The 11,368-nt window shown below is 42.3% G+C and overlaps 1 protein-coding gene across 7 annotated transcripts in view; it reads left to right on the forward strand.

Moving 5' to 3' along the window:
- Window positions 1-11,008, forward strand: part of PAQR5 (progestin and adipoQ receptor family member 5) — a 58,415-nt gene extending 47,407 nt beyond the window's left edge. For all 7 annotated transcript variants that reach the window (XM_068275057.1, XM_068275056.1, XM_068275063.1 and 4 more), the window contains 3 exons: window positions 783-879; window positions 3,298-3,442; window positions 8,460-11,008. In XM_068275057.1, coding sequence (XP_068131158.1) covers window positions 783-879; window positions 3,298-3,442; window positions 8,460-8,692 — 475 coding nt within the window. In that variant the 3' untranslated portion in view covers window positions 8,693-11,008. The remainder of the gene's footprint in view (window positions 1-782; window positions 880-3,297; window positions 3,443-8,459) is intronic.
- The last annotated feature ends 360 nt before the right edge of the window (window positions 11,009-11,368 follow it).

Consider the following 11,368-nt stretch of genomic DNA (forward strand, 5'->3'; position numbering starts at 1 on the left):
CATTTGCTATCTAAACTGGGGGCCTAGCTAATATGGGAGCACATCTGGCTTCCTATTTTGGGGAGGGGGAAATACTATATCTGATTTCTATACTAGGGGGAACTGCCTAAAGCTGGGGGCATATCTACTTGTCCTTGGTAAAATCTACATTACTTTGCGTGGTTTTATTGAGTTAGAAAAGGAGGCGTGACTTGAAGGGTGTGGCTTGTATTAAGGGGCAGGGTTTAGGGCGCTAGAGTTTAGGTGCCTATAGACTCCTGAGATGTAAATCCGGCCCTGCCTCTTGTACATCGTCTTATTATCTTTTGGGAGCCACCTGTCATTTCCCGTAAAAGAATGACTTGTTGGTTGAATAAAAGTAACTTTAAGTCAAAATTTTCCAGGGGTATGAATAATTATGGGCAGCACTGTATGTTCAAGCCATTCTCCTTTATATTTATTTCATACTCACAGGGGAGGGAGGGAATGATGGGGGGCCTCCTCAGGCTGCAGCTGAAATTGTACAGCTTGTACAGAATGCAAACTCTAAAGACAGAAATTTTAGTCATCCAAGTATTTCATTAACAGCAGCACTGATCCATTCACATGACAGCTGCACTTTAATCTTTTGAAAATCAACTTTATGCATGCTGGTAACTGGCCTAGACTCAGTGATTGGTGTAACAAATTAATACTCTATTTCTCATGATCGGATCACCTTGGCAACAGATCATCACTCATGTGTGTTGTGTGAAGTCATGTTGTGTGATCAGCCAGCACAGTGCTTCTCTGTATGTCTGCAGGTTTCCAGAGGAGACTCGCCCGCGGCTCAGCAAAGTACTGCGGACAACTGCCTTTGCGTACCCGTACCTGTTTGACAGCATTCCACTCTTCTATCGGGTAAGATGCGGCGGTGAACAGAAAGGGCGGGAATGAAGTCAGTTATATGCAGCTGATTGTTTCCACAGCAAAATTCATGTCACTAAGGGCTGGTTCACACGGCTTCTATGGGGCAGTAAATGCGACATTCTCAGTGGGTGATGAAAGTGACGTTTAAAAGTGATCGACCACTGTCCATTAAAATGAATGAAAGCATTTTTCAGACGAAGGGTACAACTTTTTGCGTCACTCACATGAACGCTGCCAACTCATGCAACTTGAATGCTACATGTAATGTCTACGTTGACTGCGTTCGAGTGGTTCTGTGCCCCTCCTAGCGGGCTCAAAGCACGATGCAATGATAAAATGCCAGAAACCGTTGCCGACCGCTTTTCTGATTGGTTGCAGAAAACATTTAGCATCAACGTAACGTGACGCTGCAGCTGTCCCACAGAAACCCGTCTTAAGACGGAATCTTGAGGCCCATTCACATTGGCCTCAATTCTGGTAGGCTTTTTGGTACGGTAATTTACTGCATGCGGTAATGACATTTAGCAATTCTGGTAGATTTTAGTCGTGAATTACCGCATGCGGTAAATTTTGTGGTAATTTACATTCATTTTACCAAAAAATGGTATTCTCATGGAAATTAGGGGGCATGTTAGCACATAATTTATCGATCAGTTTAGGACCTGCCTGTACCTGGCGGTAAAGTCAATTTGTATACATTTTGCTGTTGTTAGTGCAGGTCCTATTCAGGCTGTGTAATAGAAAAGAATAGTATAAATAAAACTTTTAAAAAATATTCACTGGATTTTTTTTTATAGGGGATGCCTATAAATATAATTTTCATAGGTTGCTACATAATCAAATACACCTTCCCCCCTCAACAGCCCCTCCCCCCCCTCCCCATCTTTCAAAGACTATCCTATCTTCTTGAAGACAATTAAAGACCAGACTACTACTATTTACCACCTGCTTACCGCTGAAATACCGCACTTTAACGCACTTTATGAATTTTTCGCACGTTTTACCGCATGTTCGGAAATGCGGAAAAATCTTTCAGAATTGCTAAAAAAAAGACGAAAACACTGCACAACTATTTACAGCACAGAGCTACCAGAATTGAGGCCAATATGCGTGTGCCAATGAGGTTTATTTACTAAATAAACTTTAAGGATATATAGATGGAGGATAGGGATGATCAAAGAGATGCAAATACTTCTGAGTCGATCGAAATTTATATGCAAATGTATGCAGTTTAAAAATGGACCAATCACTTTAAACCCAGGTTTGGTATGACCCAGGGAAATTCTCCAGACCTTATTTATAACCGTAGACTGTTTTAATGAATAGTCCAGGTGTAATGGAACACTGAGATTTGAATATTGGTGATAGCTAAGTTATTTGACTCGTATTCCTCCATTAGAGGTGATCAATGATATGCAAAATCTGATTTTATGCAAATTTATATGCAAATATATGCAGCTTGAAAATGGACCAATAAAAATAAACCTTGGTGAGATTTGATCGGTCCATTTTCAAGCTGCATAAATTTGATTTGCATGCAATGCTGCATCAACTCGGAATTATTTGCACCTCATTGACCATCCCTACAGATAAGGAAGTCAATTTTATCATTTGTCTGTATGGGAGCTGAGTACATATTGAAAACTGCAGTCATACTAGGGAAGGAAAATGCCAGACTTAGATTTTTTTAGGCAGTTATGGCATAAAGACCAAACCAATGACCCCACCATTGTTAATTTGGAATTCTAAAAATGTCAATCAGATTTTGTGAAATGGGGAACAAGAATGTGGCAATCTGATGACATCAAATATGCTCCAGTTTTGTATGGAGCAAATATACACGTTGATGAGATTACAATATTACATTTGTATTGAAAAGCATTATATACTGTGGTGACATCAAACATTATTGTGACATCACATAATGGGCAGCACTGTGGCATAGTGGTTAGCGCTCTCGCCTTACAGCGCTGGGTCTCTGGTTCGAATCCCAGCCAGGTCAACATCTGCAGGGAGTTTGTATGTTCTCCCCGTGTCTGCTTGGGGTTCTTCCGGGCACTACGGTTCCCTACCACATCCCCAAAACATACATATAAGTTAATTGGCTTCCCCCTAAAATTGGCCCTAGACTATGACACAGGCACTACACGATACATACATAGACATATGACTATGTTGGGGAACAGATTGTGAGCCCCTCTGAGGGACAGTTAGTGACAAGACAATATACTCTGTACAGTGCTGCGTAATTATGTCAGTGCTATATAAATAATTAAAAAAAAAAAATCACATGCCTGATAATTCAGATTACAGAGACATAATACTTGTCTATAGCATGTTATTCAGTTAGCCATGTCAATGCTTCCGCAGTGATGTATGTATATGTAACTTTATGTCTTGTACACACAGCTGCTCCTGTGCTCTGGTGATGACTGCACACATAATGCTGCTCTGACTATGCACATCTGGCACACACTGCTGGCCTTCCTCACTGGCTTTCTCTTCGCAACACACCTTCCAGAGAGGCTGGCCCCAGGATGCTTTGACTATGTGGGTGAGTGTCTGGGCTGGGCACTGGCTCTTGTACAAACAGGCTCTGTTTCTGAGAGACACTCCCTGGACTTTCTTGTGTCAAGTGTCAGAGCTCTTCTCTACAGGGAAGCTCAGAGTGTGAGAAACCAATCTCTGGTTGACCTGTAATATGTAAACTAAACTAGCACAAAACTTTAAACACAAAATAGATATTTAAAAATGTCTCTAAATATATCTATATAAACATACGAACTTCAGAACTCCAGTCACTAGGGATAAGAACTGTGTGTAATTACGGTAATAAAAAGGGAATGGAAATAAACATGATGTTGGTTCTAAGCCTACCATAACCAAAACCAGAACAAGTTTTAGCTGCAGTTCCAGTTTTGCTCATCTTCTTCCATTCCGTACAGAGCACAAAATTGCTGATATGGAAAAATAAAACTACTCCTCAAGCAAGAAAATACTCAAAATAATTTTGATAGAACGTTTTCACCAAGTTTTTGGTGCTTTTTCAATTGTAACATGCTGAAAAGTTATTTTAAAGAGATGAAAATGATCTCCTAGGAGATAACTCATGAGAAAAAGTTAATTGCATATGGGCCAATGCCTTTTAAGCCACCATCAAGCAAGAAAATACTAAGAATAATTTTGACAGTAATTTTACCTATTTTTTTTTTCAGTTGTAGGGAGCTGAAATGTTATTTTAAACACAAGATGAAACATCTAAGAGAGAAGGGGCCATATGCAATTCACCTTTTCACTTGAGTTTTCTCCTAGGTGATATTTTAAAATTTGTCAATAAAATCCCTTTTAAACCACCAGCAAGCAAAAAAAACCTCAACATAATTTTGATAGTACTTTTTACATACTTTTTGATACTTTTTTCCACTATAAAGGGCTAAAAAGTTATTTTAAATCAAAGATGAAAAATGTTCTCCTAGGAGAAAACTCAGGTGAAAAAGTGAGTTGCATATGGCCCAAGGTGAAGTGAATAAGGCTCTAGGGTGAAATTACCTTTTTCTCCTGAAATTTCTCCTAGATGATATGTTTACACTGCATCTGTGAAATACCTTTGAACCACCAGCAAGCAGGAAAATACTCAAATAATTGTAATAGTACCTTTTTACCTACTATTTGATATATTTTCAATTGCTAAGTCCCAAAAAAGAGAAGATAAAAAAATATCTCCAAGGAGAAAACTTAGGAGAAAAAAGCACTTGCCCAGGGCCCATATGCAATTCACTTTTTCTCCTGAGTTTTCTCCTAAGCGATTATTTTCACATCCTCTTTAAAATAACTTTTCAGCATTTTACAAAAAAAAGTACATAAAGGTTGGTGAAAAAGTAGCATCAAATTATTTTGAGTATTCTCTAGCTTGCTGGTGGTTTAAAAGTCATTTTTATAAAAAAAAAGGCTCATATGCAATTAACTTTTTCTCCTTAGTTTTCTCCTAGGTGATATTTTCACACCTTGTAATAAAATACCTTTTAAGCCACCAGCAAGCAAGACCAAGACAATACTCAAAGTGATTTTGATAGTTCTTTTTCACCTACTTTTTGGTACTTTTTCAATTAGAAAATTATGAAAAGTTATTTTTAAAAGAAGTTGAAAAATTATCTCCTAGGAGAAAACACAGGACAAAAATGTGAATTGCATATGGGCCCTTTTTCACCTACGTTTTCTCCTAGGAGATATTTCCACAGCTTGTAAATAAAATGCCTTTAAACTACCAGCAAGCAAACAAAGGACATCATTTTAATCTTCTCTTTGAACCTACTTGTTATCATTTTACTATTAAAAAAGTACTCAAACGTTGGTTAAAAAGTACTATCAAATTTATTTTGAGTATTTTCTTGCTTGCTGGTGGCTTGAAAGGCATTTTAAGACAAGTTGTTTAAAATATCACCTAGGAGAAAACTCAAGGAGAAAAAGTTAATTGCATATGGGCCCTTTTCTACTCAGTTTTCTCCTAGGTGATATTTTCAAACCTGTCAATAAAATGTCCTTTTAAAGGGACTCTGAGCAGTAAATACATACAAAATCGGAACTTACCTGGGGCTTTCTCCACCCCATCGTAGGTCGGGAGGTCCCTCAGCGTCCCTCTGGTTCCTCTCCCAGGGCCTGGCCAGAATTGGCTCCCGGCGACACTGAGCCTGAGTGTCAGGCTCCTTCTTCCTGAAAGGTGACGTCATGCGCTGTACTGTCGCGCCGGCCGCCGTGATGACGACTGACGTCACCTTTCAAGAATAAGGAGCCTGACACTCAGGCTCAGTGTCGCTGGGAGCCATTTCTGGCCAGGCCCCGGGAGAGGAGCCAGAGGGACGCCAAGGGACCTCCCTACCTACGATGGGGTGGAGAAAGCCCCAGGTAAGTTTCGATTTTGTATTTATTTACTGCTCGGAGTTCCTTTAACTCACCAGTGAGCAAGAAAATACTTAGAGTACCCAGGGTGGGATTTAAGAATGTTAGTAAGGCACAGAGCTGGTTGTGCATACTATCACCAGCCTATGTTACTGTACAGCGCACCCCCAGGCCCCCCCTGTGCTCTGCTGTCCCCATAATAAAAACATGCACCTTGTCGCTAGCACCCTGTTTACCTATGTGCTGCCATTCACCGCCGCTACCCCACCACCTCTATAGTGCCGCTCCCCACCTGCGTCCCTTCCCTCCTGCTGATTGTGCCTCTGTGCCCTACTACCAATCTTAACCACTTGAGGACCCACCCTTTACCCCCCCTTAAGGACCAGCGCTGTTTTAGCTGATCTGTACTGGGTGGGCTCTGCAGCCCCCAGCACAGATCAAACACCAGGCAGAGCGACCAGATCGCCCCCCTTTTTTCCCCACTAGGGGGATGATGTGCTGGGGGGGTCTGATCGCTCCTGCCTGCCTGGGTGTTGCGGGGGGGGGCACCTCAAAGCCCCCCTCCGCGGCGAAATTCCCCCCTCCCTCTCCTCCCTCCCTCCCTTCCCCGGAGATCCGAGGCTGCACAGGAACGGATCTGTCCTGTGCAGCCTCTAACAGGCTCCTGCCTGTCATGTGACAGCGATCCCTGGCCGCTGATTGGCCGGGGATCGCTGATCTGGTACAACGCTGCTACTGTTAGCAGCGTTGTAAAAATTTAAACAAACGGATTATTTCCGCTTGTGTTTACATTTAGCCTGCGAGCCGCGATCGGCGGCCCGCAGGCTATTCACGGAGCCCCCCGCCGTGAATTGACAGGAAGCAGCCGCTCGCGCGAGCGGCTGCTTCCTGATTAATTAGCCTGCAGCCGGCGACGCAGAACTGCGTCGCTGGTCCTGCAGCTGCCACTTTGCCGACGCGCGGTATGAGTGCGCGGTCGGCAAGTGGTTAAATCCCACCTCGGGTTCTCTTTAAGGTAGTTTTGATAGTGCTTTTCCATCTACGTTTTGATACTTTTTGTATTCTAAATAGAAGATGAAAAATTTCCTAGGAGAAAACTCAGTAGGAAAAATGTATTGCATAAGGGGCCATATGCAATTCCCTTTTTCTCCCGAGTTTTCTACTAGGAGATAAATTTAACATCTTCTATTTAAAATAACTTTCCAGCACTTTTCAACTGAAAAAGTACTGAAAAGTAGGGTGGGAAGTACTATCAAAATTATGTTGGGTATTTTCATGTTTGCTGGTGGCTTAAAAGGCATTTTATTGACAAGTTTAAAAATATCACTTAGGAGAAAACTCAGGAGAAAAAGTGAATTGCATTTGAACCCTGGTATCCAATTTCTTCCCCCTGGAGATAATACACTTGCAGCTGTTTTATATAGTTCTTCCCTGGTGCATTGGAGTATCCATAAGGTCCCGTTCACATCTGAAGTAGCAAAACCGTTCTAGTGATTTTACTGCGATTAGCGTGGTAAAAATCACTGTATACTTCCGCAATTTCAGAGCGTTCGCGGTCAGCGCTTTATAAGCACTGTACTGTAATCGCTGCAGAATCGCCCATAAAATGCTGCAGGTAACACATTTGTGATTGGCGCTAATCGCAAAACGCCCGCGATACACACCAATCACGGCAGTGAGAATACTGCCATAGGGTAACAAAGCACTAGTGCTTTAAAAAGCGCTAGCACTTTAGCGGTTAGTGGGAATCGCCTGCTAATCACTTAGGTGTGAATGGGCCCTAAATGTTCCAGATCCAGATACAATTTTGGCATTGATGGAGGTCATGCAAAGTCCTTTTGTAGTGTGTGTATGTGTGCGTCTGTGTGTGTGGTGTTGTTGCATTTCAGATTTGCCATGTCTGTCTGCTTAAAGAGACTCCGTAACAAAAATTGCATCCTGTTTTTTATCATCCTACAAGTTCCAAAAGCTATTCTAATGTGTTCTGGCTTACTGCAGCACTTTCTGCTATCACAGTCTCTGTAGTAAATCAATGTATCTTTCCCCTGTCAGACTTGTCGGCCTGTGTCTGGAAGGCTGCCAAGTTCTTCAGTGTTATGGTTCTGCTATGAACTCCCTCTTCCTGGCCACTCTCTGCACACTGCATGTGTATTATTTAGATTAGGGCAGCTTCTCTCTTCTCTCTTACAAGCTGGATAAATCGTCCTCTGAGCTGGCTGGGCTTTCACATACTGAGGAATTACAGACAAGGGCGAAGCTGTTTGCAGGAAGAAAAGAGCAGCCTGAAACTTCAGTGCATGAGAACTGCAGGGGGAAAGAAACACACAATGATCTCTTGAGATGCAAAAGGAAGGCTGTATACAGCCTGATTGTGTATGGATGTATTTTCTATGTGTGGACATACAGTACATCAACCTACTTCCTGTTTTGGTGGCCATTTTGTTTGTTTATAAACAAACTTTTTAAAACTGTTTTTAACCACTTTTAATGCGGTGGGGAGCGGCGAAATTGTGACAGAGGGTAATAGGAGATGTCCCCTAACGCACTGGTATGTTTACTTTTGTGCGATTTTAACAATACAGATTCTCTTTAATGTTATCTTACTGCCTCTTTGAATATGTTTTAAATTAGTCATAAAATGCCCTCTTTTTAATGTCCATATCTTCTTGCTTCAGGTCACAGTCACCAGCTGTTCCATGTGTGTGGCGTTGTGGGTACTTACATCCAGTTAGAGTCTCTGGTTCTGGATATGAATCTACGAAGGACATGGCTGCTCAACAGTGGTTCTTTTCCCACCATCTTCAGCACTGTGGGAGCCTTTTTTTGGTCATTGCTCATCAGTTTATTAATTATAATCATTTTCTCAAAGGCTCTGTATTTGATGCCAAAAAATAAGAAGTTGAGATGAACTCCTTGCTAGAAAGTTCAATGTTTGCTGCAAGCAGCATGTGACTGTGTGCAAATGTTCTTCACATTATTCTGTGTGACGTTCCGGAATGTACAGAGAGATCATATGACCAGCATTTCTCCAGGAGCTCGGAAAGGGACAATGTACATGGGTGTTCACTGTGCAACAGTCCCCATTTATACCACTTACGTTCTTTTCCAGAGGACACATGTAATGGGCCTGCTGACCTCTTCCTTCCCAGAATCTTGTAATCAAATCAAAGCACTCCTAGGACTCATAGCTTTGCAATACCTTTTTAAAGTGGAAAGGTCCAAAATTATTGCCTAATCTTTGTTCGTAAAAAGGAAAGAAGTTATGCATTCGCGCTTTATGATCTAGAAGAAAGCAATTTTTTGCAAAAGTTATTTTACTACAACCAGTCGTTACCGTGTAACTGTAGTAAAAGGAAAAGTTTGAGAAGTATTTTTGGATGTCTCATTTTAAAGTACACCTGTCACTTCAATGTGTTATGACAGTTCTGTATATACTTGTAATGGTTATACTTACTAAAGACCTAGTCTTGTAAAAATCCAGAACTCTCCAGAGTTTCAGGCTCTGCTGAACAAGCCTTCTGCCGGACAAATCTACAGTAACTCATGCAGGAGACGAGGATTTTGGGCTAGCAGCTTATTCAGTTAAGTCTTTAACTCCTTTCGGACCGCCTAATACCGATAGGCGTCAGTAAGGTGGGTCCCCCAGTGGGTCCCCAAAAAATGCAGATCCCAGCAATAATCAGATTTCAATCAACAGAAAGCTCTGTTGGTGGCAAGAAAAGGAGGCAAGATTCATTTGGGTGGTAAGTTGTATGGCCGTGCAGCACACTGATAAAGATGCAGTGTGCTGAATTGTAAAAAATAACCTGGTCACTATGGCTGTGTAAGCCTGTGTTCCTCAACTGGTTAAGTCTTTTTTCTTTTTTTTCTGCAACGCAAGCACAGAATTTCACAAGATTGGGATTGTGGGCCCCGATGCAAGTTTTACAATGGGGCCCCCCAAGCACTCTATACATAACAATTGATACGGCGTGCCAAAACCTGCCAATGGCAACTACAGTGTCAGAGGTGCAAGAAGGGGATGGGGAACTGTTTGTTAATGATTACCACTATTCAAAGTATCTATAGAAGTGATTATTATGAGTACAGAACCAATAGAGAGCTAATACTGTAGTTGAGGGAGGGCCCTTTGGGGCCCCTCTTGCCTAAGGCTCCCGATGCGGTCGCAACCTCGGCGACCCCTATTGCTACGCCCCTGGTTGGAAAGCATAAATACTACATTACAAGTACATATTAACAAATGTGTTAAACTGACAGATGTTCTTTAACATGCAAAAGGTATCCATGCACTGTAGATGCAATTATCTAAAAGCAAATGCCAAAATTCAGCCTACCGGGTCACACCAGGATCCAGTTACATCACTAGAGTGTTAAAGGGACAGCCGTCCTGTGCCCTCGCAGTCACTCATGGAGCCTCCGGTCCCCCTGCCGCCAGCTAGTTTCGATTTTGCTGACAGGCCCTGACAGGGAGTCGGTGGGCTTTCTGCACCTGTATACCTCTATAGTGTCCTGCACAGGCGCAGGACACTATTGCAGACCGGAACAAGAAGAAAAATACACGTGGCCAGACCTGTCGGGCCTGTCAGCGAAAATCAAACTAGCTGGTGGCGGGGGGATCCGGAGGCTCCATGAGTGAGGGCACGGGATGGCTGGAGGGGGCTGGTAAAAGCCCCAGGAAAGTAAGACTGTTTTTTCATTCCTCACTTAAGTGTCCCTGTAAGCTTGATCCAGGGGCGAAACTACAGGGGAGCAGTCCCAGCGACTGCAGGGGACCCAGAGCTGTAAGGGGCCCCAACCACTGCTTCACTCCCTCCAAAAAAGAGGTCTGTCCTTCAGATCAAGTGTTTTTGTAGCTACATTTATTATGGTTGTGAAGATTATTATGTCCACACTTGGCTGTGGACATAATAATCGATAACCGAGGCTGTGAGGGTTACAGGGGTAGGCAAGGGAAAGGGTGTGAACAGTGTGAGTGTGTGTGTGTGGGGTCGCATGATTCATAGTTAAACCCTGTCCCCTGGCTTGATGTAAACGCAAATGTTCTCTTGATCCTAATGTTTGGCCATTATCATTGATTTGTGACGGCCTCCTCCAGTGACTCTGCAGGCTGGCCTGACACACTTGCTTTTTGTGCACTGTACAGTTTGATCTGTATATGAAGGAAATTTACCAATGTTTTATATGAAGAGATTTTAATATATAAACATGATTTATTTATTCCATATAGAGTTTGTCTTTTTTTTCCTTTTTTATTTCAGAATTTTTTTTTTTTGTGGGGGGTGGTGTTAATGTTTAAATTCAAAGAGGGTGACCCCGCTGATACCCTGGCCTGTCCGTATTCTGGAGGTGCAGGAAAAGGCCTATTCCGGAGCTAACTAGGGATGGTCAAAGAGATGCATATATTTCCGAGTTCATGCAGGATTGTGTACAATGTTATACAAATATATACAGCTTGAACATTGACCAATCAATTTAAGCCTTGGTGGGACTTGATTGGTCTGTTTTCAAGCTGCACATATTTGCACAAAAATGTACATAATCCTGCATTCCTAGAGGTAATGTTCAGACTGTCAGAACAAATCTG

This window comes from Hyperolius riggenbachi, chromosome 3 (assembly GCF_040937935.1).
Source record: "Hyperolius riggenbachi isolate aHypRig1 chromosome 3, aHypRig1.pri, whole genome shotgun sequence".
Taxonomy (NCBI): domain Eukaryota; kingdom Metazoa; phylum Chordata; class Amphibia; order Anura; family Hyperoliidae; genus Hyperolius; species Hyperolius riggenbachi.